The 24,596-nt window shown below is 38.1% G+C and overlaps 1 protein-coding gene across 1 annotated transcript in view; it reads left to right on the top strand.

Annotated features, from left to right (window-relative positions):
- RASGRF2 (Ras protein-specific guanine nucleotide-releasing factor 2) overlaps window positions 1-24,596 on the top strand; it is a gene marked incomplete at its 3' end in the record, with an annotated part of 60,348 nt that overhangs the window by 25,519 nt on the left and 10,233 nt on the right. The window contains exons 3-12 of the mRNA XM_009704704.1: window positions 6,369-6,516; window positions 7,139-7,228; window positions 8,941-9,194; window positions 10,342-10,421; window positions 10,879-11,072; window positions 12,586-12,695; window positions 14,688-14,806; window positions 20,554-20,714; window positions 21,705-21,771; window positions 22,619-22,755. Coding sequence (XP_009703006.1) covers window positions 6,369-6,516; window positions 7,139-7,228; window positions 8,941-9,194; window positions 10,342-10,421; window positions 10,879-11,072; window positions 12,586-12,695; window positions 14,688-14,806; window positions 20,554-20,714; window positions 21,705-21,771; window positions 22,619-22,755 — 1,360 coding nt within the window. The remainder of the gene's footprint in view (window positions 1-6,368; window positions 6,517-7,138; window positions 7,229-8,940; window positions 9,195-10,341; window positions 10,422-10,878; window positions 11,073-12,585; window positions 12,696-14,687; window positions 14,807-20,553; window positions 20,715-21,704; window positions 21,772-22,618; window positions 22,756-24,596) is intronic.

Below are 24,596 nucleotides of genomic sequence, written 5' to 3'. Positions count from 1 at the left end.
CGTAACAAAAGAGGTGAAAATAATTATTTTAGACTATTGCATAAAGTTTTTCTTGCCAACTTCATTAAATAAAATAGAACAGATTTACTTCAGGGATTAAATTTTGCCTGCATCATGTTTTAGACTTTTTTCCTTGAGTTCATCTGGATTTTTGACAAATGGGACAAGCTTTGGCAACTTCTTCAGCATCACTGTTCATTTGAGGCTAGCCTCAAATGTCATTTCTGACCCTTCCCTCAGGTTTTTGTTTTGAATTGCTGAATGATGTTTTATGTAACCCTTTGAAGATAGTTTTTTGTAGTATCTCAGGTGTCTTAGGTAAAAATTCTAGGAGGAATTGAGAGCACTCCCCTTACCCTTAAATTGAAAACAGGCCTGGGAACATCCTGTTCTGTGTGAATATGTTGGCATTTGTGAGATGGAAATATTTAATTGCTTTCTGGAGGGTCTCATCCTCATGAGTAGCTATGGTAATCCATGCTTTAACTGAGACAAAGTAGTTGGTTTTTTTTTATTTTTTCCTTTTTCTTTTTTTGCTTTTCTTAGATTGACGTATAGAAAACCTAGTTTTGGATTGCTTTTTGTGACTTTTTGCCAAATACGTGTTTGCAGCCATCAAAATCTCTTCCATGTTTTATTTATTTTGCAAGTTATAAACAGACTGCTGAAAAATAACACAATCTTACTGCACCCCATGTCCCACTGGATAAATAGGTATTTTATTTGGATGCAAATTCATAATGAAAGGCTTTTCTGCTGTGGCATTGTCCATTGTTTCTTGGAAGATGTCACGGTGGGTGGGATGCTACTGCTTATCATTTGGAGAGCACACTTTTTGAGAGCTGACAGGCTTCTGCATGCTGCAGCCAAATGCTGCATTGCTTATGTGCCTGTCCATAGTGCCCTCTCCTCATTTGAAAGAGATTGTTTGGCTTGTGAGCTTGCAATGAAAGGTGCAATTCAGTGTATTTTAATGGGATGCCATTATGAGCTCCACATGCATACCTACTTTTCATCTCTTTTCACTATATTTGATTTCTCGGTAATATCCAGGGTGGCAAAGTAAGGTTTGCTTCTTCTGAGTTACGTTTCTGGGCTGGAGACTTTATTCCTGGCAAATTCTAATTCCTCCATCAGTGACTGCATGTGGAAGTCCTGTTTTGGGCTTTGTTCCAGAACTTGGTCTCTTATGAAAAAATCTGTTTAAGTCTCAATACACTGAGGTGGACTTTCTACCCTTTCTTAAATTTTTTTTTTTCTTTGCATTTAACTCAAAAACTTTTATACTTCTTTTTTTTAGGTGGATGCAGTACTCATCAAATTTCTCAACCTTTTCAACTTTAGCTTATTGGAAGGTCTTAAATTAAGTGCTTTGGGCTGTAGTTTCATGTATGCTTTAGTCCTGCATAAGCCCGCATTGCTGCTGAAGGAAGCAGCTGGCATTCTCATAAGTCAACCGTTCATTCCTACACCTTTACCAACCCTTCTCTCCTGTGGGCACAAGTGTGAATGTAATTGGGAAACTGATTTGCACTAAAAAGAATTAAGATTTTTTTTATTTTTTGCCAGTTTACTTTTAATCTGTCTCAGTCCTCTGGATCTGTTCACTGCATATCCATGCAACCCAACTGTGTTCACTGCACAGCGGAGAGGGAAGTGCTTGGGTAGGATGTGGGAGAGCACAAGTGCTACGCGGGTGGTAAAGTAGGAGTGCTTCTTTCAGCTAGGTCGCTGTTTAAAGCGTATGAGGAACTACTGCCCTCCAACTGGCAATTTAAAAAAAAAAAAAGGCTTGCTCTCAGATTTGTTGGCACACTTCACTTGCTAATGCAGAGTGTATTTCACATAGTATTTTTTAGGCAGTTGTAAGCTCAGCATGGTAGCTCAGAGCTGCCTGGAAGCTTGGAGCAAATGCCTTGCTACTAATGCCTTGCTGTTGGAGAAACTGCATTAGCTGAGGCTTGATGCTATAATAACCACAATTTTGTAGTTTCCAGTTGGCTGGGAATGAGAGGGAATTTGGGTAATGCCTAAGACATAGGCAAAGGAATCTCATATCTGCCTTCCAAATAACGTCTAGCGCGATCCACAGAACAAAGTGGTAGGGATTGCCAGAGCCAGTAGCTTGATAGGGGTGAGGCTGCCACTGCACCCTATACCCAGGTTGAACCTGAAGTGAGCCTGAGCATGTAATTCCAATGCAAATACACATACATACATACAAACACAGCTGGCCACACGGATCAACACAGACAGAAACATTCAACACTCATATGGGCACAGACAACACCAGCAGCCTTATCCTGTTCCCCTCTTTGGCTGATTAGGATGAAGATAAATTAGTCGAAAAATACATACAATACATATATATACAGTACGGGTCCCCCCAGTATATAGCCTAGCCATGCAGTCTGTCCAGGAGCTGATTCTGTATCCTCCGTCTCCCTAGCTGCTGACACCTTGGAAGTACAAGCCCCCCGTGCCCGCAGACCCTCTCCAATTGCTGGTACTCAGTCCCCATCACTCACAGATACGCATGCACCCCCTCCCTTCCCAGCACATTGTGGATCCCTCAGTAACTGGTCTAAGACACTTAGTCTGCCCCAGTAATTGGCCCTGGACCCCATGTACTTCCAGTTACCTCACACCCCCACACCACACACACACATATGCACTGTGGATCCCCCATTAGCTGCTGCACAGGTCCCCCCAACTCTGCACACATGAACACATGTAGAGACCCAAACACTACAGATCTCTCCCGTAACTGCCTTGCACACTCAATTTATGTGGGAACTAGTCCTTGGATGTTCTCATCTGCAGCTGTCACACACATGTGCAAATGAGTTTCTCAGTCAACCACCCAACCTCATGGTCTTCCAGGTAACTGAGTTGGATCTCCTGTGCCCTCCAGTAGCCAAATCACAGTCTCTGATGATCCAGCCTAGACTTACTGCATCTTCAACACATGGCTTCCCAGCAACTAATCCTACTTACCAGCTAGCCAGGCTTGGCAGTGGCTGGTGATGACACACTGATATACACACCCAAACCATATGCACACCCTCCTGCCTCTCCAGTGAGTTACTGGCACTGCAGACACACAGGGACCTATGGCCCCTGGGTCCCAGCTGCAGTAACTGGCACTTAGAGATCCATGGATGCATATACGGAGTCCCCTCACCAAGGAGAGTAGTCAGAAAGGGAGTTTAATGAGAAGAGAGGATGGGCTGTGCTGATAGGTGCAGAGCATGGTCAGACAAGTGTACTGATCAACCTGGTTACATGTAACCTTTTATCCCCTTTTATGCCCTTATCTCTGTTTTCCCAAGCTTGCTCCTCATCGAACCTCTTTGATCCCTCCCTTTTCCTGCCTTTGATTCCTCCCTTAAACATTCTGTAACAAGCCTTGTACAATCCCAAAATACTCTTCCCTGTGTCCTATAATAAATTACACACCCCTCGGTTTGGTAACCCTTCTCAGGCTGAAAAGTGATCTGGAGAGCCTTTCCACTGACTCATCTTGAGGGGTTTGACCCGGTGGCTGATGAAGGTGGTGGCTCTTGTGTCACAGTCCTGGGATGAGCTGGGATGAGCAAGGGGCCTTGTTTCTCTGACTGGGTTATTGGTGTTCCACACCTGGCATTGTGACCCTTCCTGTTTGTGGAGATGGACCTTTCACGGGCTGATCTTGTGATAGCCTTTGCAGCAGCCAGGTCAGGGGGCTCGCTTCTCTCAGTTGGATTATTTGGGTTACAGTAGCTACCATTGTTCCTCTGTGCTCCCTTCTCTGGGTTAAGATCAGCCTTTTATCACACACCCTATCATTGCCTCCCAGAGGTGACCGTACCTCCTGTGCTCCTTGCACAGCACTTCACAGAAATGTGTTTTATCCCCTAGAAGGGCTGTGTTCCTGGAGCAGACATCTCAGTGCTGCTGCAAAGGGCTCCTTAAGCCCCTCACGGGGACTTGTAGGTCTTGGCAGACAGCACTTTAGATAGCTTAGACACAAAACTTCAATAGCAGTGATGGTTATACTGGTAATTATGGCTGTCCAGGAGATAGGTGTGGTAGTTGTTTTCTAAGGGAACATTTGAAATACCACCAGTCACACTCTCTGGATGTAGTAGCTACAAGTTCATAACAGCTCTGTAAAGCCTCAGCTCACGCACTGAGGAGTGTCCCTTCCCTTGCGTTTGGTCTGGACTTCATGGCTGCTGTTGAATTCTAAGTTTTGCATTATGGGGTAAGATGCCTTTCTGCTCCAGTTTGTTTGTGGATGAATTCCTATAGTCAAATTTTCCTGGATAAAGGAGTGCCAGGGCAATGGAAACAGCTGGTTTTAGTATGAATTGTGAGTCTGATGAGTAACACATTGGCTAATGAGATGTGTTTTCAGGATTGTCTCATTCTTGCTCAAGAGGGTAGCATTCCCCTCCCCACACACCCATGTTCCTAGAGTAAGCCACAGAATCATAGAATCGTTATGGTTGGAAGAGACCTCAAAGATCATCAAGTCTAACCGTAAAGTCCATTCGACAACTGAAGTGGTTTGGGTACTCTTTATATTAAATATAAATCAAGGTGGTGGTGCAGGCACTAAGGAATGCATTTCCTTACATGTGTTACATACATTTTTATCTTGGTAACTTCTATCATAATTGTAAAACTACTAGTGCTGACTGTATTTCTAACTCAGACACTTTTTATCATGTGCAAATACCTTTTAGGGTGTGAAGAGATTGAGTGCTATGGTTTCTGAAAAAACAGGATTCTTGCAAAACAAAAAAGGTTATTATTAAACAATTTTAAAGAGCTAAATCTCATACTTTATTACTGTTTATTGCACAGTTAAGATATATGGATTGCGTCATGACAGATTTTTTATGTATATTGTTTTACTTGTTGGAAAAGATGCCTTGAGCTTTGTTTTTGCCATTTATTGTTTACTATTGCAGTAGTTAACGTATAACAATAAATGCAATAGAATTAAATTAAATTCTTATTATTTTTATAATCTATTCAATGAGGAGAAACCTTTGCTTTATGATAGCTCTGGGAACTCATTTTAATTATTTGAAACCTAAGCTTGCTTTTCAGGTTAGGTGTTGAATTTAATAGCTATACGCAATATTGCCCACCTCCAGTATATGACTGCACTAATACTGATTGAAATGGCAGTAAATATATATAAAAAAAAGATTAATTGGAAAGGGTGCATGTTACTGCATTTTTAAAAGCCTCACAGTGTTCGATAGCAAATGTTCACTTTTTTAATGAGTGCTATAACAAGTAGCAAGAAATTTCGGAGGAAAACATGTACAATCCAAAAATTCCTTCTATCAAATATTGTGCTAACTTGACAGTGGATAAAATTATGATAGTAAGAATTTCCAATGATGGATCATAAAACAGTAAGACATCCCTTGTCAAAGATTTAGGGCTTTGTTCTGCTGTGTTTTGTGCAGTTTGGTGTTTATCTAGTAAAATTATTTAATTCTCAGAGGAACAAGCTTCCTGAAACCTGGATAAAGAGGCAGCTGAATCAAGGCCAGCAAACAAGCATGTCATAGGACTGTGAATTTTCTGCACATTTAAATTATCTATGTGAGAGAGACTGAATCACATGAAACAACATTCTGTTGAAGATGTTGCATAGCAAGAAATTGATTTCTCCTTTACCTGAAGCTGGGAATAGTACTTCCAGTATGATGCTTGTCCCTGCTCTGATTGTGACGTCTAATTGCACCAGGGATACTGTCCCTTTTCAGGAAAATACAAATCAGTGGCAGTTTGCTGCCCAAGAGCTAAAAGAAAGATTGATACCATAGTTCCTGTTGCTAATTGGAATAAATGCTTTTATTTCAGTAATCTCAAACTAGCCGAAACAATAAGATAGGTGTTAGCAAACTAAAATAACAGTTATGATGGGAATTCTTCCATAAGGCAATCTGACCGGTGGAAAGAATTAGAAATAGTTCTAATGAAGTGCCAGATGCTCCCCCCAAGTCCTCCTAAAAGTTGGAAAAAAACCACCCCTTATAAAAAATAAAATAAATTGAATGAATAGAGTTCTTGGGCTTAGCCTGGGAATTAGAAGCTCATAAAAAGATCAGTGCAATTATCTTGCTCTCAGTAACTGAGTACTGGTAAAATGAGTACTGCTAGTGCCTATATCTCAAGAGAATATGGAACACTGCAAGTTTGGATGATTTATGATCGAGCTATTCATTATATATTAAGCGAAACAAACACAGTTTTGCAGATTTCTTGTCATTGATGCAATGTTTATTCTGTCAATATCTCATAAGGGGATATAGAAGACACTGTTTGGCTATTTTTACTAACATAAATGTTTTCCCTTTTAGTTATTCAGATATTCTGATTGAAAGGGAGGTGTTAATGCAGAAGTACATTCATCTCATCCAGATTGTAGAGACTGAAAAGATTGCAGCGAATCAGCTTCGACATCAGCTTGAAGATCAAGACACAGAAATTGAAAGACTTAAATCTGAGGTATGTGCCAGAGCCATCAAGCAGTCATTGAATTGTAACATTTTGCTGTATGCATTGCAATAATATTCAATATTTCTGTGGTATTTGTGAAAATAGCAGAACCCTGTAAAGTTAATATGTAATAGTCCCCCTATGAACCCTTGGCTAAATATTTTTCTTACAAATATTGGGGGCTGTTAAACTGATTGGATTATGTCTTTGTCAGAGACTTTGAGATGACACATTGCTTTGCAGTATGGATGCCATTGATTGCATTATTTCCTACCTGTCTTCACGTGAGGAATTTGGTCCTTGACAGTTTGTCTTTGGTTGTGACATTATTGAGAACTATTCCAAACTGCTCTGTTTCTCTGAACATTAAAAATTTTATTGCTGATATTGCCTGAAAGGCATGCTTGGTTTTGAGAGAAGAACCAGCTCTCTTCTGGTTCTTCCTCCATCTGGATCAAGAGCTTTACTGGTTTTCAGAGAACTGTGTTCATGGCCTTGTGACCAAATACTTCATTGTCATTCTGTGCAGCTTTAACAGGTGTGAAGAAGGAGAAAATATTTTTCTGTTAGTTCTGTAACTAAGAGTTTCATTAACTTGAGAAAGCATTTAATGAATGGTTGTTTTTGTCAGATTATAGCTCTCAATAAAACTAAAGAAAGAATGCGACCTTATCAAAGCAACCAGGAAGACGAGGACCCAGATATTAAAAAAATTAAAAAGGTAAACATGCAGTCTTCTGTGCAAGGGGAGAAGGGTAGGATGGGGTGTGTGCTTCTGTATTTTAGTCTGTCTAGTTTTGTCTTCATTTATTTTCATTAAGTATAGTCAAACAGCAAGATTCCTTTTGCCCTTCCCCTACTTAAACCTCTTAAATTACATCAGTTTCAGTGTATTTGTTACTTAAGTATTCATTTTTACTTGCAAGGTATATAATCAGTTTCTTAAAGGAGCTTGCACATTGCATTCAAGTGCGTGTAAAGATTAAAATTAAGTCATGGGCTATGTCCTGTGGGAGTCAAGTGTATAGTGACTTTATACTCTTTTCTTATAAAAATCTTATAAAGATATGAGAGAAGGACTTGTATTCTGTCAATGCAGCTGGAATACAAATACTAAAAATGCAGAGAGCAGTCTTGGTTTAGGTTGTCAGCCGGTCTGTTTGATGGTGATTGTTCCAGGATACCACGGCCAGTGTTTTTAATAACAGGGACAGAATTGTCCCAATCTGTATGACATTTACATGTGCAGCTTCTGGTAATATTGCTCAAGGTTAGATAATAACTAGTGTCCAGAACTGTGCCCATCGCTGACTCCCGCAAATCCTAGTGCATGAACATGAATGGAATTCATGCTTGAAGGTATGGTCCCATATGTGTCACCCTTATTCTCACAGTGTTCAGTCTCTTAAATTGCATAATACCCTTTATGGTATGTGGACTTAGTTTCTGACTTTTTCTGGGTCACGCAGTCTGAGTCAGGGTCATCACTGAGCCGGTATCCTTGTGTGAATTTTCCTTTTCATGTAGATTAAACACTGTAATAGAAGCTGGAAGTGTCTCTTCTAGTAGAAGGAGAGCTCTGATTCTGTATATAATTCACTGCATTCTACATCTTGATTGTTGTGACAATTGGGCCATTTTTTTAAAATTGTTTATTCAGAGTCGACTGCTGCCAGTGAGATTTTGCATTTCTCTCTTGAGATGAATGATCTCCATATCAAGATCAGGGCAAAGATGTACTGAAATTTTCTGTGACCAGATGTAGACCTTTTCTTTAATCTTTAATCCACTTGTAACTTCAATGGATATTACACTCAAGTAGATTTTTCCATGACATAGAAATACTTTTTAAGAATCTGCTTTTTCTAGGTAATAGTATTGCTGGCCTAGGTGTCTGATACTTAGCTTTAAATGCCCATGCTAGGTGGTATCTATTCAAAACAGAAAGCAAACTGAGTTTAACAGCTCTTTTAGAATTATGTCAATAATGATATTGAGTCTGTCTTGAAATGTGTTAGCTGGAAGTGTTGCACAATACTTTTTGGGGGTACAAGAGAAATGTGTAATGGGAGGTAAAAGGAATTAAAAAACCTACACAGTGCATAGCACAGTTGTTCTGATAAGAAGTGTATATACAAAGGTACAACATTTGAGCTTGCAGTAAAAGGTACCTTGATATGTATGTATCTTTTCAGTCTGTTTCCTGGCAACAAATATGACCAAGTTGTTGTAGGAATTTCATTAACAAGCAGAAACCTAAAGAAAATATATAATTCAGCAACAATTATAGATCAATAAGGGCAACAGACTTTTTTTTTTTTTTTTTTTTGAACAGAGGTATTTCATTTAGAGGGTTACTTCTACAATGAGGAGCTTGTGATAAGTTGTATAATGTTTTTTCTCATTCTTCTTTTCTGCTTGGTCTATTTTTAGGTCCAGAGCTTTATGCGGGGCTGGTTATGTAGAAGAAAGTGGAAAACTATTGTCCAAGATTATATTTGTTCTCCCCATGCAGAAAGTATGAGAAAAAGGAATCAGATAGTTTTTAACATGGTGGAGGCTGAATCTGAATATGTGCATCAACTTTACGTTCTTGTGAACTGTTTTCTGCGGCCCTTAAGAATGGCTGCAAGTTCAAAGAAACCACCTATCAGTCACGATGATGTTAGTAGCATTTTCCTCAACAGGTATGGGGTTTTTTTATTTGCTTTTGGGGGGTTTCTCTTCCTGCTTCTTCCTATTTTGCTTCAGTTTACAATAGTGAGATCTGGCACTTGTTTTTTTGCTCTGATATAAGTAATGTCGCTGAAGTAGACCATATTTCCAGGGGTTAAAGGCAAGGTGCTGTTGGTGACGCTGTTTGAAACTGGCTATACCTCTTTGCCTCCTTCCATTCTATTTCTTCCTCTGCTAGTGGAAGAAAATGACAAATCGTGCCTCTTGGGGCGGTTCTTGTAATTTTCTGTCACCTTTCCTGTTTCTTTTTCTCTTAAAGAAAGCAAAATTGGACTTAGTGGCCTCTCATCCAGATAAGACCCTGAGGATGAGTACGTCAAATCTTCTATTTTCTCTTGTCCTGCCTAAGGAGCCTCCTTCCCTCTCACTTGTGTTTTCATATCCTACAAAAAAAGAATTGTTCTTTGCATTAAGCATCCAAGTACTGTTGTAATGAGTATGTACAAATAAGCCAGTAGGCATCTAACATTTTATACAGGATTGAGATTGCATCCAAGTCTGCACCAGACTTCTAAGAAATAAAACATGTTCCTTTAGTTATGAGACAGATTTCCCTTTCATAGCTCATTCATAATCACTGTACTCTTTGTGGTTTCTCTTACAAACTGTGGTGTCCCCTATTTCTGTTAACCTCATATGCTAAAATACAATATTAAGGTTCATGTTATAGAAAAGTTGTAAGCTTCAAATCTTACAGCAGCAAGCGAGAGTATACATGACTACCACTGGCTTGAGGTTTCTGCATCTTACTGGTCCTCTTAAACTATTGAATATGTTGTCAAGGATATTCTTGGAAAACCTATTCATTAAACTGTGTGGAACATATTATTTAATAGATGCTTTTATTTAAAAGACCTAAACAGTTAGAACATACTTTCTACACTGAATACTATGTATTTTTTAGACCTACAATACTAAAAATTTTAAACAATGCAATAAAAGGAAGCATTTACTTCCATAATAATAACTATCTTCTGTTTTTTTTCTAGCAAAGTGCAAAACATACTACTAACCAGGAAGAGATGTTGCTCTGTGAATTATTTGTCAGGAAATAAAGCCTGAATTGTCTTTTTGTTTGTTTAAATACTTGTTTTTCAGTGAAACAATCATGTTTCTTCATGAGATATTTCACCAAGGCTTAAAAGCAAGAATAGCTAATTGGCCTACCTTAATCCTAGGTAAGTTACTGTATTTTCTGTAGGGGTACAAATGCCATACTTACTTTTGAAATTACAGTAAGGTCTTTTTTAAAAAAAATTTTAAAGAAGACAGGACTTTTTTAAAGTTCTTTTTGAATGGAATGCATTTCCAGAACTGACACTACAAGATCTAGTGTAGTGGGAATCCCACGTGGGCAGTAATGACTGTCTTCCAGTCCGTGTATGAGAATGCTTCTGCCCTAAGGATTGATGAGAAAAGGACCCCTGAATTTTCAGTGATATTGTCTGATTATTAGCTAATCAAAGCAACCATGTTTTGCTTGGTGAAAGAACTGAGTTTAATGTTTCTAAAATCTCAGTATGAAAACAGAATGGATTATAGTAATTCACTTCCATAGTACATAGTAGTTTCTTTAGAAATATATTTCAAGAGATGGGTGGCTGGAAAAAAAAAGCATTTCTTGACTTTTTCTAGCTGACTTATTTGACATTCTGCTGCCAATGCTGAACATATATCAAGAATTTGTTCGGAATCATCAGTATAGTCTACAAGTACTGGCAAACTGTAAGCAAAACAGAGATTTTGACAAACTCTTGAAGCAATATGAAGCCAACCCAGCATGTGAGGGGCGAATGCTGGAAACTTTCCTTACTTACCCCATGTTTCAGGTAGTCTCTGTATATTTTTTGGTTTTAATATTTGGTTGATTCATTTTGTGTTACTGACATTATGATTGAAGATTCTTCTTGCTTAACTAAAAATACTCTTATGCAAATTTATTTAGATTTCATTTATTTCATTATTATACTGAAACTCTGCCTGTAGAGATCTTTTCTCCAACTGTACTGATTCATCTGTATTCAGAATCTTATGTAGATTGAGGGAGGATGTAGGATGAGGGCTAGTGTCAAAAGAAAAAAAGCTGAGAAACAATTACTTGACTTCTGCCTGCTCCAGGATTATGAAGCAGTCCAGAGAGGGATAATATACCTGGTATAGCAAGTTAGAGCAGCCACAAGTGTTATACTAGGAATACCTTTTGAAACTTTCCTCCCACTTTGTTCTCCAGTGACTTGGTCTTTAGAAAATGAAAAATACATTGCAAATTTTTTTTGTCCTTCTGATATTTTGTCTTGATCTGCCTGGATTAGTTATTTGCGGCTGTTCTAAGAAGTCTATGAAGCACTGGTCTGATGATTTTGAGTCTTTTACATTTAACCTAACATTTTACTCATCCAGAGAACAGTGAACCCCTTGATTTGTTCAGTTACTGGCAAACCAAGTAGAGAAAAAAAAAAGTGCTGTCAGTAACACTTGTGTTAGTGCTAGTTATTCATATTAGCCTAAAGGGCCATTAGCACCTGTAACAACACTTTTTTTAATCTTTGAACTTGTATGTTGTAAAGTTTGGGGATTTTTTTGGTTGAGCTGAAACAAGGTCATGGGATCTTGGAAGGCAGAGAGAGGGTCCTATTCATATGTGATGGAGGATGTAATTGCTGATGACTTTTTGTTTCAAAATAATAAGTCATGTCTCCTTCTCCTAAATAACTTTTATTCTCTAAAGATAAGTTGTACTGCAGTATCACTTGGTTCTGGTTAAAAGCCCTGAAACTGCTTTAAGTAGTAATAAATGGATCAGGGTCTTTGTGCTATCCTGTGGCCTTTAATAGTCAAATACTGCATATTCTTCAATGTGCATTAGTGCAATATGAATTTTATCTAAATGCAAACAGGTCAGCTGGCATTTTCAAATTCACGAGAAATTTAGGTGCACATATCCTATTAAAATTGAGGGAAGGTATATATGGATCTCCTAGGGAGTTTTGGAAGTTTTCTCTATTGTTAATTGGATAGCAGCATGAAACAATGAAATTTAATGTCATATTTGTGGCTGCCTCTGATCTGATCTTTTCCTTAAAATGTAATAAATGGGTCTTGTGCTTCCTCAAACTGAAAACATACATATGTGTATACAGTCTCTGCCACCCAAAAGTTCAGCATTTTTGACAGTAGTTATATTTAGAATGTATATATAATCATTTAGCTGTCAATATTCATGTAAAAAAGACTACGTTTGCGAAACTTTTGTGACCAACCTAATGGCTAATATTGGACAAAAAGCTGTATTGATACTATTCCTTTGAGTATTTACTGATTTTATACCTAATTTATTTTAAGATTCCTAGATATATTATAACGCTTCATGAACTTCTGGCGCACACACCACATGAACATGTTGAACGAAAAAGCCTTGAATTTGCTAAATCTAAACTAGAAGAACTTTCAAGGTAAGGTTTTTCTACCTTGTGTTTGATAATCCTTATATTTGATAATCTTGAATCAAAGGTTTTGAAACGAAAAATCTGTTTTCTTCATTTTGGTTTGACTTTTTTTTTTTTTTTTTAAATTCTTTGAAGAAAAGGATCAAAACCAAACCAAAATTACAATAATGAAATAAAACCCAAAAACCAAAAATACCCCAACCTAATATTTTTGACTCTTCTGTTTTTTTTTTACTAACATGAATCTACAAGTGTCTCCTTGTATTTTGGGTAGGGAAGAACAGGAGTTGCTATAGGAACCACCTACTCCTGACTTATGAGCAAAGCAATTTTCTTTACATAGAGGACTATATATTTTTTTCACAATTTAAAGAAAAAGGGCATTTCCAATACTCTATGACAACAGGAATCAATCAGGGTCTTGAAAAGTGCTGAGTTCTCAATCTATATTACAGTTTTCATGCTTTAATGAAATAACTGATTTCACATATGCTTCAAATAGTGCCAGATAAACAGGAACTAAGGATGTATTTTAAGAACTGATGCTCCCTGCAGACACCTGCAAAATGAAGATCTTCCCTGAACTCTCAGACCATTCTCAGGTGTTCCCCTCTGTCAACCCAGTGACAAATTTGGTTGTTATCTCTGGGAAACAGATTTTCTGCTGTGAAGAAAGGAATGCTACATGAACTCCAGGATATAAAGCTTGAGTATCTGGAGTATTCACCGAAGATGTACTTGGAGAATGTTTAGTTGTAAAAGAGGGATGGCTTTATAGCTTTTGTTAATTGCGTGTTCCTGACTCCTCGGTTTCTCTGTTAAGACAAAGTTGCTACCTTGTGCACAACTACCTGTTAATTTGGAGCTTACTATTTTTTTCCTTTATATCCTGTGTATCTTTAACAGAGGCAGCTTTCTGAGTCATATCATGTTGTGCCACCTCTTCAAGCTTTAGCTTCTTAAAGAGCTGGGCAGGCAATATCTTTTACAGAAATGTCTGTGTTTGATGCCTGCAGTGTCCAGCCAGTTCTGCCCTGTTCTGAGGCCATCTGAAGCAAAAAGAAGTAATGTCTCCTTTCCACTCAAGCAAAGCAGAAAATTTCTCTGACCAGGGTTATGTGCAGAAGCAGATCAATCAGCTTTGACTTGGCTTCATCTCATAAGTCAGAGTTCATTGCTGAACCAACTAATTCATCACCAAACGTTCAGAATTGGAGGCTAAGACTGATTGATCCTCTTCTGCTCATAAGGCAGGCAGTATCGACCATAAATATAAAACTTTATGACTCATTTCCATCCCGTTAATGTAGTTCTGAGGGATGACAAGCGTTCAGATAGTGCAGTATGGTCCCAGTTTAGGAAAATATTATACATCACAACACCATGTAAACTTCTGGGCTAGTTTCAGCCTTGAAAAAAACTGTATTTCTCTGTGTAAGGGGAGGATACCTATGAAAAAAAGTGGAAGAAAGTAAGCAGTGAGCCATCAAGACCGTGGTTGTTACAGGAAGCAAGGGGGAAGTGAAGGGTACATTGAGATGTAAACTGAAGCAGAGGAGAGTGGGAACCTAAGTCATGGGCAGGGACTCTGTGATGTATTGTAACTGATACAAAATGCTAGGAAGCACTTCCAGGTTTGTGGCAGCCTAGTCTATGAAGGGTCAAGAAGTATTATTCCTTCAGCTGTGAAGGGTTTTTAGCTTGGTGACATCTGTCAGATGTGTTTAGGAATAGTCTAAAACCAAGTCTGGCAAAATTGGTTCCACTGCTGAAAAAACGAAATGGTTGCAAGAATGATTTGAAAGAGGTGGGGAAAAAGGCAAGAAACTTACTCTAGAATGATCATGTACTGCATGGATACATCTGTTTTGTAGCAGGTGGCAGAGGACATCAGCTACCTTCTGTGTCTATTCTGTGTAAGTACAAGTGAAACCAGACACAACAGGTGCAGGATACATTTCAGGGAATCTAAAGTGCATTTTGTATTGTGTCTAACAGGGTGATGCATGATGAAGTGAGTGACACAGAAAACATCCGGAAGAATCTAGCCATAGAAAGAACAATAGTAGAAGGCTGTGATATATTACTAGATACCAGTCAAACTTTTATACGCCAAGGTAAGACATCATTCTTTAAAGCTATCTATGTACTAATGAAAAAATTTTATTAAAACCAGCAGGGTTCATGTTGCCATCATTGGGCAGGTCTCAGCACTGGGCACAGCTGACATCTTAAGACTACTCACGGTCCCTGGAGCATAAGTCACAAAATGCCCTGATGACAACTAATTTTGGGCTGTAGTTGAACCCCACTTCTGTGCTGTTGTCTTCAGGAACCATGAAAAACAGCAGCATGTGAATGGTAAAGCATCCATGGGACAGTATTGTACATTCTGCCTGAACTGTGATCTTCAAAGTGGTGGAAATTAACTTACAGCTCCACAGAGACCAGGGCTGCCTGGACAGTTAACATGGCAGTCCCAGCTGATACCAACTTTGGGGCAAAAGTGCAAGAGAAACTTTAAGCTTTGTCAGTGGTAAAGTAATTGCTAGGAAAGAACAGAACTGTCAGTTGTTCCCATTTTTCTTGGTTCTTTGGAAATATCTCAAATTGATAGTGTGAGCATAGATGTAATATCTGAACACTTTACCTCTTGAGAGATGCATTTTGGGGCTTTAGTAGAAGTTCAGGATAGGTATAAAAAGCACTTCTGCAAGAAAAAGTCATGAACAAAAGGCATCCTGTTCTGCCAGGAATGTAGGACTGCTTCTAGTATAACAGTTAGCAAAACAGGAGGGGAAGAGCCATACTGTAGTCTGTCTATTCTTGGTGGTTTTGGAAACTCTTTCTATTGAAACTTAGTTATAGCAGAGGTGGAATTTGTCATTAAGTTCCACAAAATTATGATAAAATTATGATGAAATAGCTCATCCATTTAAAATAAGTGTCACTTTTTACCAGGAACTGCAAACTGGTTGCAGTTCTTATTGGGTGGGGTTTACTTTAATGTTAAACCAACAAATGTGAAAAATTCATAACTGAACCTCGTTTTTCTCCCATTTATATCGTAATTTACTTCTCGATCTTTTAAAACAAGTTAGTGGGTATATAGTAACTACAGATCTGTAGCATAGGGTTTTCATGGGGTAAAAGCTTCTTTGTGTCTGAAAAGCGTTAAATTTATTTAGGAAAGGGTAGGAATGTAATTTAGGTGCATCCCTTCATGAGACCTTTCTTAGACAGCCTAAGCAGAAAATTTGGTATTTAGTAGAGCTGTATACACAGCTGGTAATTAATAGGCTTTCTATACATTTTGAAACCCATTCTGTGATGTTTGTGTAGTCATATGGCCAAATCATGAAACTTTCTGTAATAACTTCTGAGATTATTTGTACAACAGTCACTATTAAATTACTTGATTCTTCAGTAAATATGTGCATTTGTTATAACTGAGGTATTTAAAGAGTTATGGATATGGCTTTGAGAAAAGTATAAAGCTGTTGTGTTCCATCCACAGCCAAAGAATTATAGACCTGTGGTTATCCTAAATTGACTTGTATCATGCAATTCAATTAAATTTTAGAATTTTTTTCAGGATGATTACTGTATTTTGTATTTATATGCTTGTTGAGTTTTTGCCCCTTAAGATTGGCTGGTATTATTTTGTCTGTGTACCCAATGTTTAATCAGTAAAATTGATTTTTTCTGTGGGAATCAGTCTGAAAAATATTACTGTTGGAGTGTTAGATCCATGTCAAACCCATAGTTTAAGTAAATTAAATTCAGATTTATTTCTGGGCATACAGTCAAAGCACAGTGACAAGACTGTATGTTACAGAGGCTGTATCACAGTTTATCTTTAGGAACATCCACTGCATGTGATTTTGTGTCAGTGCAGAAATCTGAATAGAACTAATGAAGTAATATAGAGCCCATTTTCCTTTCACATCTGACAGTAGGGTCAATTTGACAGGGATGTCCATCTCCTCTAATTTCAATTAGGCTACTATTCTTTGTGTTGATCAGTGTAGACGGTACAGGAAACCTCTTTTCAGCTTCAAAAAGGGGAGAGGTGCTTTTACCTTTGTTCAGACTTTTTCTGTGAAGGTTAATTACAACTTTGCCATATATTATATACTTTTATAAGAAGAGATTGATTCTATTGAGCTATACAAGTTGAGACCACAGGAACTTTCTCTGGCAATGCTTTGCAATGTAGATTGTGGATTCTGCTTCAGGTTTCCTGGGGTCTACTTTTTGCTGTCTCTTACTAAGATAGAGACTTTATTGTCAGGCACACTCTAAGTCATGGCAGACAATTAAGGAACATTTTCTTTAAGAGTCTAAAGGAAGCATAGGGAGTCTCAATCTGCAATCCAATATTGGCTGACACCTAGAAAACTGGGCATCTTGAGGCCCTTTAGATGCCTCCAAACACTCTGTCTGATGTTCTTGCGATCAGGTGCTATGAATTTACCTCTACTGAAAATACATCACCGTTACAGAATCGTAGAATCATAGAATCATTTGGGCTGGAAGGGACCTTTAGAGGTCATCTTGTCCAGCCCCTCTGTGGTGAGCAGGGACATTCCAACTAGATAAGGTTGCTCAGAGCCCCATCCACCCTGACCTTGAATGCCTCCAGGGATGGGGCTTCCACCACCTCTCTGGACAACCTGTTCCAGTGCTTCACCACCGTCATTGTAAAAAATTTTTTCCTTATGTGAAGTCTAAATCTACCCTCTTTTAGTTTAAAACCATTACCCCTTGTCCTGTCGCAGCAGACCCTGCTAAAAAGTCTGTCCCCATCTCTCGTATAGGCCCCCTTCAGGTATTGGAAGGCCACAATGAGGTCACCTTGAAACCTTCTCTTCTCCAGGCTGAAAAACCCCTTGGATCATTTTTCTTACCCTCCTCTGGACCTTCTCCAACAGGTCCATGTCTCTCCTGTGCTGAGGGCTCCAGAGCTGGATGCAATACTCCAGACGGGCTCTCACCAGAGTGGAGTAGAGGGGCAGAATCGCCTCCCTCGACCTGCTGGCCACACTTCTCTTGATGCAGCCCAGGATGCGGTTGGCCTTCTGAGCTGCGAGTGCACACTGCTGACTCATGTCTAGCCTGTCATCCACCAGCACCCCCAAGTCCTTCTCCGCAGGGCTGCTCTCAATCATGTCATCCCCCAGCCTGTACTCGTACCAGGGGTTGCTCTGACCCAGGTGCAGGACCTTGGACTTGGGCTTGTTAAACCTCATCATGGAATAGTTGAAGCTGGAAGGAACTTCTGGAAATTATCCACTCCAATCTCACCTACTCAAAGCAACATTAGCTGGAGCAGGTACCATGTCCAGTCGGGTTTTGGTTGTTTCCAAGGATGGAGACTCCACAGCCTCTCTGAATGAGCAGCCTGTTCCAGTGTTTAACCATCCTTATGGTAAAATTAAAAGACCTCCAGAATGGAGAAAGCCAAACTGAATTTGTAGATCAGGCAGTTAAATGTAGACTAATTTAAAAAAAAAACAACCCACAACCTTTTCTATTTCTTGGATTGAACAAAGAGTAATAGAGTGACTATTCTGGCAGTATTGAAGTACTGAAAGTGCTTAGGTCTGTAGCTGGATAAAAATTCCTGAGATTACACTGATCGTCCAAACTATACTATTAACGAATGTTCTAAAATTAGCCTCACTTGTTCATTGCAACTGTACATTGGCCAATTGTGACCATTTTTTTCCTTAAGAGGAAATCTGTAGTAGAATGCATGGTGAGCAAATGACCAGTTTCATTAATCACAAAAGTTTGATGGAAGTGCATGGGGTCCTTGCTTGATGTCAGCCATGCAGCACATATGGGAGATGTGTTTCTCTCTGTAAATACGGAGTGTCAAAGAGAGATAATGCAGTCTCTTTCTTCTGCATTAAAAAAATCTATTTATTTTAATTAACCTTATTAAACCATACCATTTCAGCTCCATACAAGAATACCATTTAACCCTTCAGCCCATTTTAGCAGAACAGAATATGATATTCCTGAAATCATTCTTATGAACATCAGAAAAATAAAAGCTACCTGTAAGCATATCATATTTATAGATACTGTTATTCTAAGAAGCAAAGCACAAATGACACTTACAGGTTGAGTATTATTACCCTGAATGTGTGGAGGGAATTTCAGGAGAAAAATGACGCTAAGAATTTTGTGATGGGAAGTTGCCTGAGAATTGTACACAGTCCTTGACGTTGCAATCTGACCTAGGGGGCAGTGGACGTAACATGGAAAAGTCACCATTCCAACACATGGGAATGATCTCCTTCCTGTCTTTCACAGTTGAGGCAGGTAGGCTCTTTTGTCCAGGGGAATCATACAACAACCATTAAGTATTTATGGGTTTTGGTCAGAATTTCAGTGAACCTAAAAAAATGTTACAACTTCACTCCACTGTTTTGTTGCAGTGACACAAATCCCATTGTACACATTTAGTTTAAATGTGAATTGGCTGTCAAAGAACACTGTTGTGTTGCAGATTTACTGATACATATTTTACTATGCCAGACAGTGTAAGTTTCAAACATATTAATAACTTAAGGCTAATTAAATATATAGAGGTAGCCAAGTGTAGAAAAGTGTAGATAAACAGTAGCTTTTTTAGTTACCTTAATTTCTCTGTTTGTTAGTTTAAGATGGTGTATGTGAACTTTGAACAAGATAATTTTTTTGGCAATTTAGTATAAGAATTACTAATCCAATATTTCATGGATAATTCTTTCAGGCTTGCATTCTGGCAAGACACTCCCACTAGTTCGAGCTTTGATAGAGCTATGCCAGTGCAGTATCTTGTTGCCTCTGAAAGAGGCAGGCCAGTATCTATCCCTTTATACTTGTTCTGTTCCTGTTACTTCTTTGCATCATCACTGGTGCCCTTCTGACCTTGCAGTGAGGCATGTCATGGAGCTAAGTCAGCTACTACTTTGTAGCGTTTCTTTCCTGCTGGTTTAGCTCTATTAGCTAGCTAATTTGGAATAAGATGAGAGCCAGTGTAAGAGTGATAGTAAGGATAGATGTGTGGGAATGAGATTAGGAGGTCTCTTGGCTGCCTTGTCTGGTAACAGCAAGTTGTATCATGAAATCTTTCCCTTCAATACATAGAGGAATTGCACTTCAGCACCAAATTTAACTCCAGATCCAAATTCGGAAGTGATACACATGGTGATATCCATCTGGAAAAGTTGGTCAGAGGCTGGTTTTGAGGTATGAAACGGCAGAGAAGCAAAGCTGTCCCCAGTCTGAAGTTCTGCAGAGCACAAATTCAGACTTATGTAACCAGGTTCAATTTAGTTCAGAAGTGTTTTACTGGTAGCACATTTTAGATGAGCTGTGGAGCACTGAAAATTATGCAGTATAAGATAAGAAGAAATGTGCTTCATTTCCATCTCTCTTGCACACATACACAAGCTCTTTTCCTTCAAAACCTGTTATTTTCATCCTCTGTCTGTTTGGCTTGTAAGTAATGTATCTTTCACAAGTCTAGCAGCTGTCAAAAGTGCAGTGTGCTGTTCAGCTTCATTTTCTGATCAATGTGCTATTAGTGTGTTTAAATTGTGTAAGAATTTGCCCAAGATCTAATCCTACCGTATACATAAGTATTAGTCTAGACTGTACTTGCTTGAGTCTATTTATCATAAAAACTAAAGTGAACTTGTGCAAAACAAGATGATTGATGTGCTTAAAACAGATGCTGGTGTATATTGATACTTACTAGAATGAAAAGTTGCATTAAATAGTATCATAATATTCAATGCATTAACACTTTAAAGACTGCCTACTAAATATTACTATAGTACAGTAAGTTTTGCATTTTTATTATCAGGTTCCCTTATTCAAGTCCCTTCAGTTGAGAGGGGAAAACTTAGTAAAGTTCGTCTGGGATCATTATCTTTGAAGAAGGAAGGAGAAAGGCAGTGCTTCTTATTTACAAAACATTTTTTAATTTGTACAAGAAGTTCAGGAGGAAAACTGCATCTTCTCAAGGTATAGACTTTACGTTACGACTCAATTTACAAAATGAAAACACAGCTTCAGTGAAATTTCAGTATTTTATTATTTTATAGCTTTAATCTGGGATTTACATGTGTTGGTATAAACAGAAGTGGGGTGATGCACAGTAGTTAACTGCTTTGTCTACTCATTGTAAATAATGGAATTCAGCCAAAGTTCTTCCTAACTACATTTTTTTTTCTAGAATCATGTAATTCTAATAAGTTGGGAGTTAGAAACAAGACATCGGTGTGTCTATTTGTATAAGCTAGCACTGAACGTAAGTCAGTTTTCAGTGCATATATCAGCCAGTACAACCCCATGGAATTACCAAACAATGTTTTCCAGAGCTCTAATAAAATTAATTTTAAAAGTCAATTTTGTTTTCCTGAACAGCACATTCTTTTAAACTGAAAACTCTTCTAAGAAGACTCTAGTTTTATTTGTGGAGAATCAGGCTTTCATAATGTTGGCTTATGAATAAGTGTTGGTAGTTTATGGAGTGCATTACATCGAATAAAATTTTAATTTGACAAAGACATTTCTGAGAGGTTATTAAGACTGTTCATATGCTTTCTCACTTTTCATTCCTTAAATAGTTCAAGTATTTTGCAAAGTAAACTGAACCTTTAAAAAAATCTTGCATGTATTTGATTCAAATTCAGGAGAAGATGAAATTCTAGTTACCCTTTTTGAAACTTGTGAACAAGTCTATATGTGAAATAAATTATAGTGTGGTAAAAATGAAAGAAATTTTGTACATTTGAGTATATTATTGATTTGTTGCATTAAGAAAAGTGTTATATTTAATCTAGCTCCATTTAGTTCTTGAGGAAAAATATGCATCATGAAATGGAGGTATCTTCATAACAGCTCTGAGTAATGTAAAATCTTACAGTAAAGTATATCAAAGTTTAAAAATAACTATAATGACAAATGGGAACAAGTGTCAAAATCTGTGAAAAATGTGCTTTGTTTTCATAGACAGGAGGTGTTCTGTCTTTAATAGAGTGCACACTGATCGAGGAGACAGATGCAAGTGATGATGATTGTAAGTTAAATTCAGCTGTTTGTAGTAATTACAGTTTCTAGTTTCTTAAAATTGGTACCCTTTGTTTATTTTTCATAAGAGCAAATTGATATATTCTCCACTTTCATGAAACGAGAGGAATACAGCATTAAACCGATTCAATAGAAAAGATGTTTTAATAATGGGCATGCTGGCTGGGATAAAGGTTTGTTTTATTCTGCTTGTTCTTGTTGACATCCCACATAGGATTTTCAAGCAGACTGGCTGAAGGAATGTGACAAATTATTTGCTGACTTTTGTATACAACTTAACCCAGAGGATCTTAGAAAGAAAAAAAAAAACGCCTTTAAAGAAGAAGCAGATAATTGGGTTTCTTAAATAAATGGGGGTTGAGTGAGTTGGCAGAATTAGTGGAAAGTTTTTGTCTTGGATCCCCTACAAGTCTTGATTGCAAGCTTGTTCAAATGAAGTAACAAAACATGGTCCTCGGCTGATTTTATTACTCATTTTGGCTTCCATCCTGCAGTTCTAGGCAAGTTTTGCACTTGAATTGTGAAAGTAGCTTCATTAATTTCAGTGATACTTCTAGTATGCTGAGAGTGTATCAGCATACGAGTGTTAGAAGGATTTCAGCTTATTTGGTATCTTCAAAAGAAATGTATAGGAACTCCCACAATTTCATATTCATAACTTTTTTTGTGTTTGGTGTATGTGAAAAACAAAATGAGTTTTGGATCCCCAATTGGAGATGCTCTTTGTCAGAGAGATATTTTAAAGTAACTTCCATTTTAAATGAAACCATTATTTTCTTTGTCTTATAGTCTGAAGTCTCACATTTTGACATTTTTTACCCCCTCTGACTGTAAAGCAAAAGGTTCTGGACAAGTGTTTGGACACCTTGATTTCAAGCTTGTAGTTGAACCTACGGATGCTCCGCCTTTTACGATTGTCCTTTTAGCCCCATCACGACAGGAGAAAGCTGCATGGACAAGTGATATAAGCCAGGTATTTTAATACATTCATTATCTTGTTTGTATTGAGATCTTAGTTTATTCTGTATTCCTGTAAACTAATCCAAGAGAGGGATGCTGATTTCTAGAGGGCTGATTTGCTCTGACATATATGAAAAACCCTTAGTGTTACCTGTTTTCCTCAAAATTCTCTCTTTGCATTGGGTCATCAGTGAAGTGTGTTTCACTATGAGAGAGATGGGATATAAAATACAAAATTGTCAGTTGACAAGTGTAATACTAATGGTGGTAATTCTTATGTCTAAGGAAAGCCCATCCGGATATGTATTTTGAAGGAGGGTAGTACTTGTTTGTTCATAACTTTCATAGAGATCAAAAAACACCTGAGAGCCCTGAGAGCGAAAATGAAACCATATCACATCAATAATCCTATCCCATGCAGTAAGAAAATGAGATAAAAGCTGTTTTCCACTGAAAAGAATACTAACAAACCGTAATAAATAATTATTAAGCATTCTGACAGTGTGCAGGAAGTGTCTTTATTGTGAATGAAGGAAAATGATGTTTTAAAATACTTTAATGTCAGGAATAAAAAAATTTTTTTTAGTGCTTTTGGCTAAAACCATAGTAGACAAACTTTATTAGAATCTATATGGGGAAAGAAGTTGAATGCACTATGAAAAATCTGAACTTTCAACTGACCAGATCTGAATTAAGTCTATTGCTACTTTGTTTATGCATGCAACCAACAAGTACATAGATCTCTCATAGTTCTGAATTTGGGTCCTATCCTCTATTAATTTCAAGAGAAATAGTTGATTAGGCAAGTATCAGTGTGGAATTTGATGGATTACTAAAGATGCTTTCGTTGCTGGCCATGTCTCTGGATGAATTCTCATCGTAATGAGTAGAAATTCCTTAAAAATAAGTATTCTGAGTTACTTTCTTCTGGACTGACTTTTTTGAAGGAACAAAAATATGAAGATGAAAATCTCAAAATATGATATGAGCTGTAACTCAGTTCATACGCATCTTACAGATAGATCTGGTTAGAGAATTTTTTACAAAATGGATTTTCAGTGAATTATGTTGTTCCATTGACACGTTAAAGTATTGAAATTATTTGCTGGCGAGGAAAGACCATTTGAGAAGTGGCCTGGAACACAAGACAGGCAGGAATAAATCCATCCTTAGCCTAAATAATAATAAATTTAAATGAGAAAGTCATCTGCAGTCCATGTAGACTAGACGTCAGAGTTTGAGTCTGCCTCCAAAGGTCAGGTCTTCTTCTCCAAACCACGCCAGCTCCAAAGAATGCTACTGTGGTGTTAGGGGAAGAGCTGAAAAGCTCCACGGCTGACTTGACAGCTGCGTACTTACAAAGCTTGAAAGTGTCTTAGGAAGGCAGAGGTAAACATGACTAGCTGCCTACAGCTGAGAGAGCATAGGGTTGGCCAGACTGCCATGGCAAGAGAAGGGTTTCTCCCTGGATCCCTCTTTGAGGATGTCACCGTTTCAGGCTGGGCTGGTGCTTACAGCGGGTGGCACCCGCTGTTAATGCCGTCCTTTCCCAGAGGGGAAGGAGAGGAGAAAAGGGAGAGAGAGTTAGGGGTTGGAAACTTAAAACAAACTTTAATAAAACAATAACAGTGGAAATAGTATAAATAGTATTAAAGCTAATACTGCTAATAATAGAAATAGAATATACAAAATTGATATTACTCTTCCTGACGATGATCGCGGCAGCTGGCAGTACTCACAGGGCAGGGTCGGCATCTGGACATCCCAGAACTCGGTTCCACAGCAGGCAGGAAACCGGACTGGGGGGTGCACGGTCAGGGTCAGAGGGAAGGGAGCGAGCAGAGTCCCACCGGG

The sequence above is a fragment of the Cariama cristata genome, unplaced genomic scaffold (genome assembly GCF_000690535.1).
Source record: "Cariama cristata isolate BGI_N322 unplaced genomic scaffold, ASM69053v1 scaffold1710, whole genome shotgun sequence".
NCBI lineage: Eukaryota > Metazoa > Chordata > Aves > Cariamiformes > Cariamidae > Cariama > Cariama cristata.
Note: the sequence above shows the minus strand (reverse complement) of the source record. Positions and strands in the feature narration are given on the sequence as shown.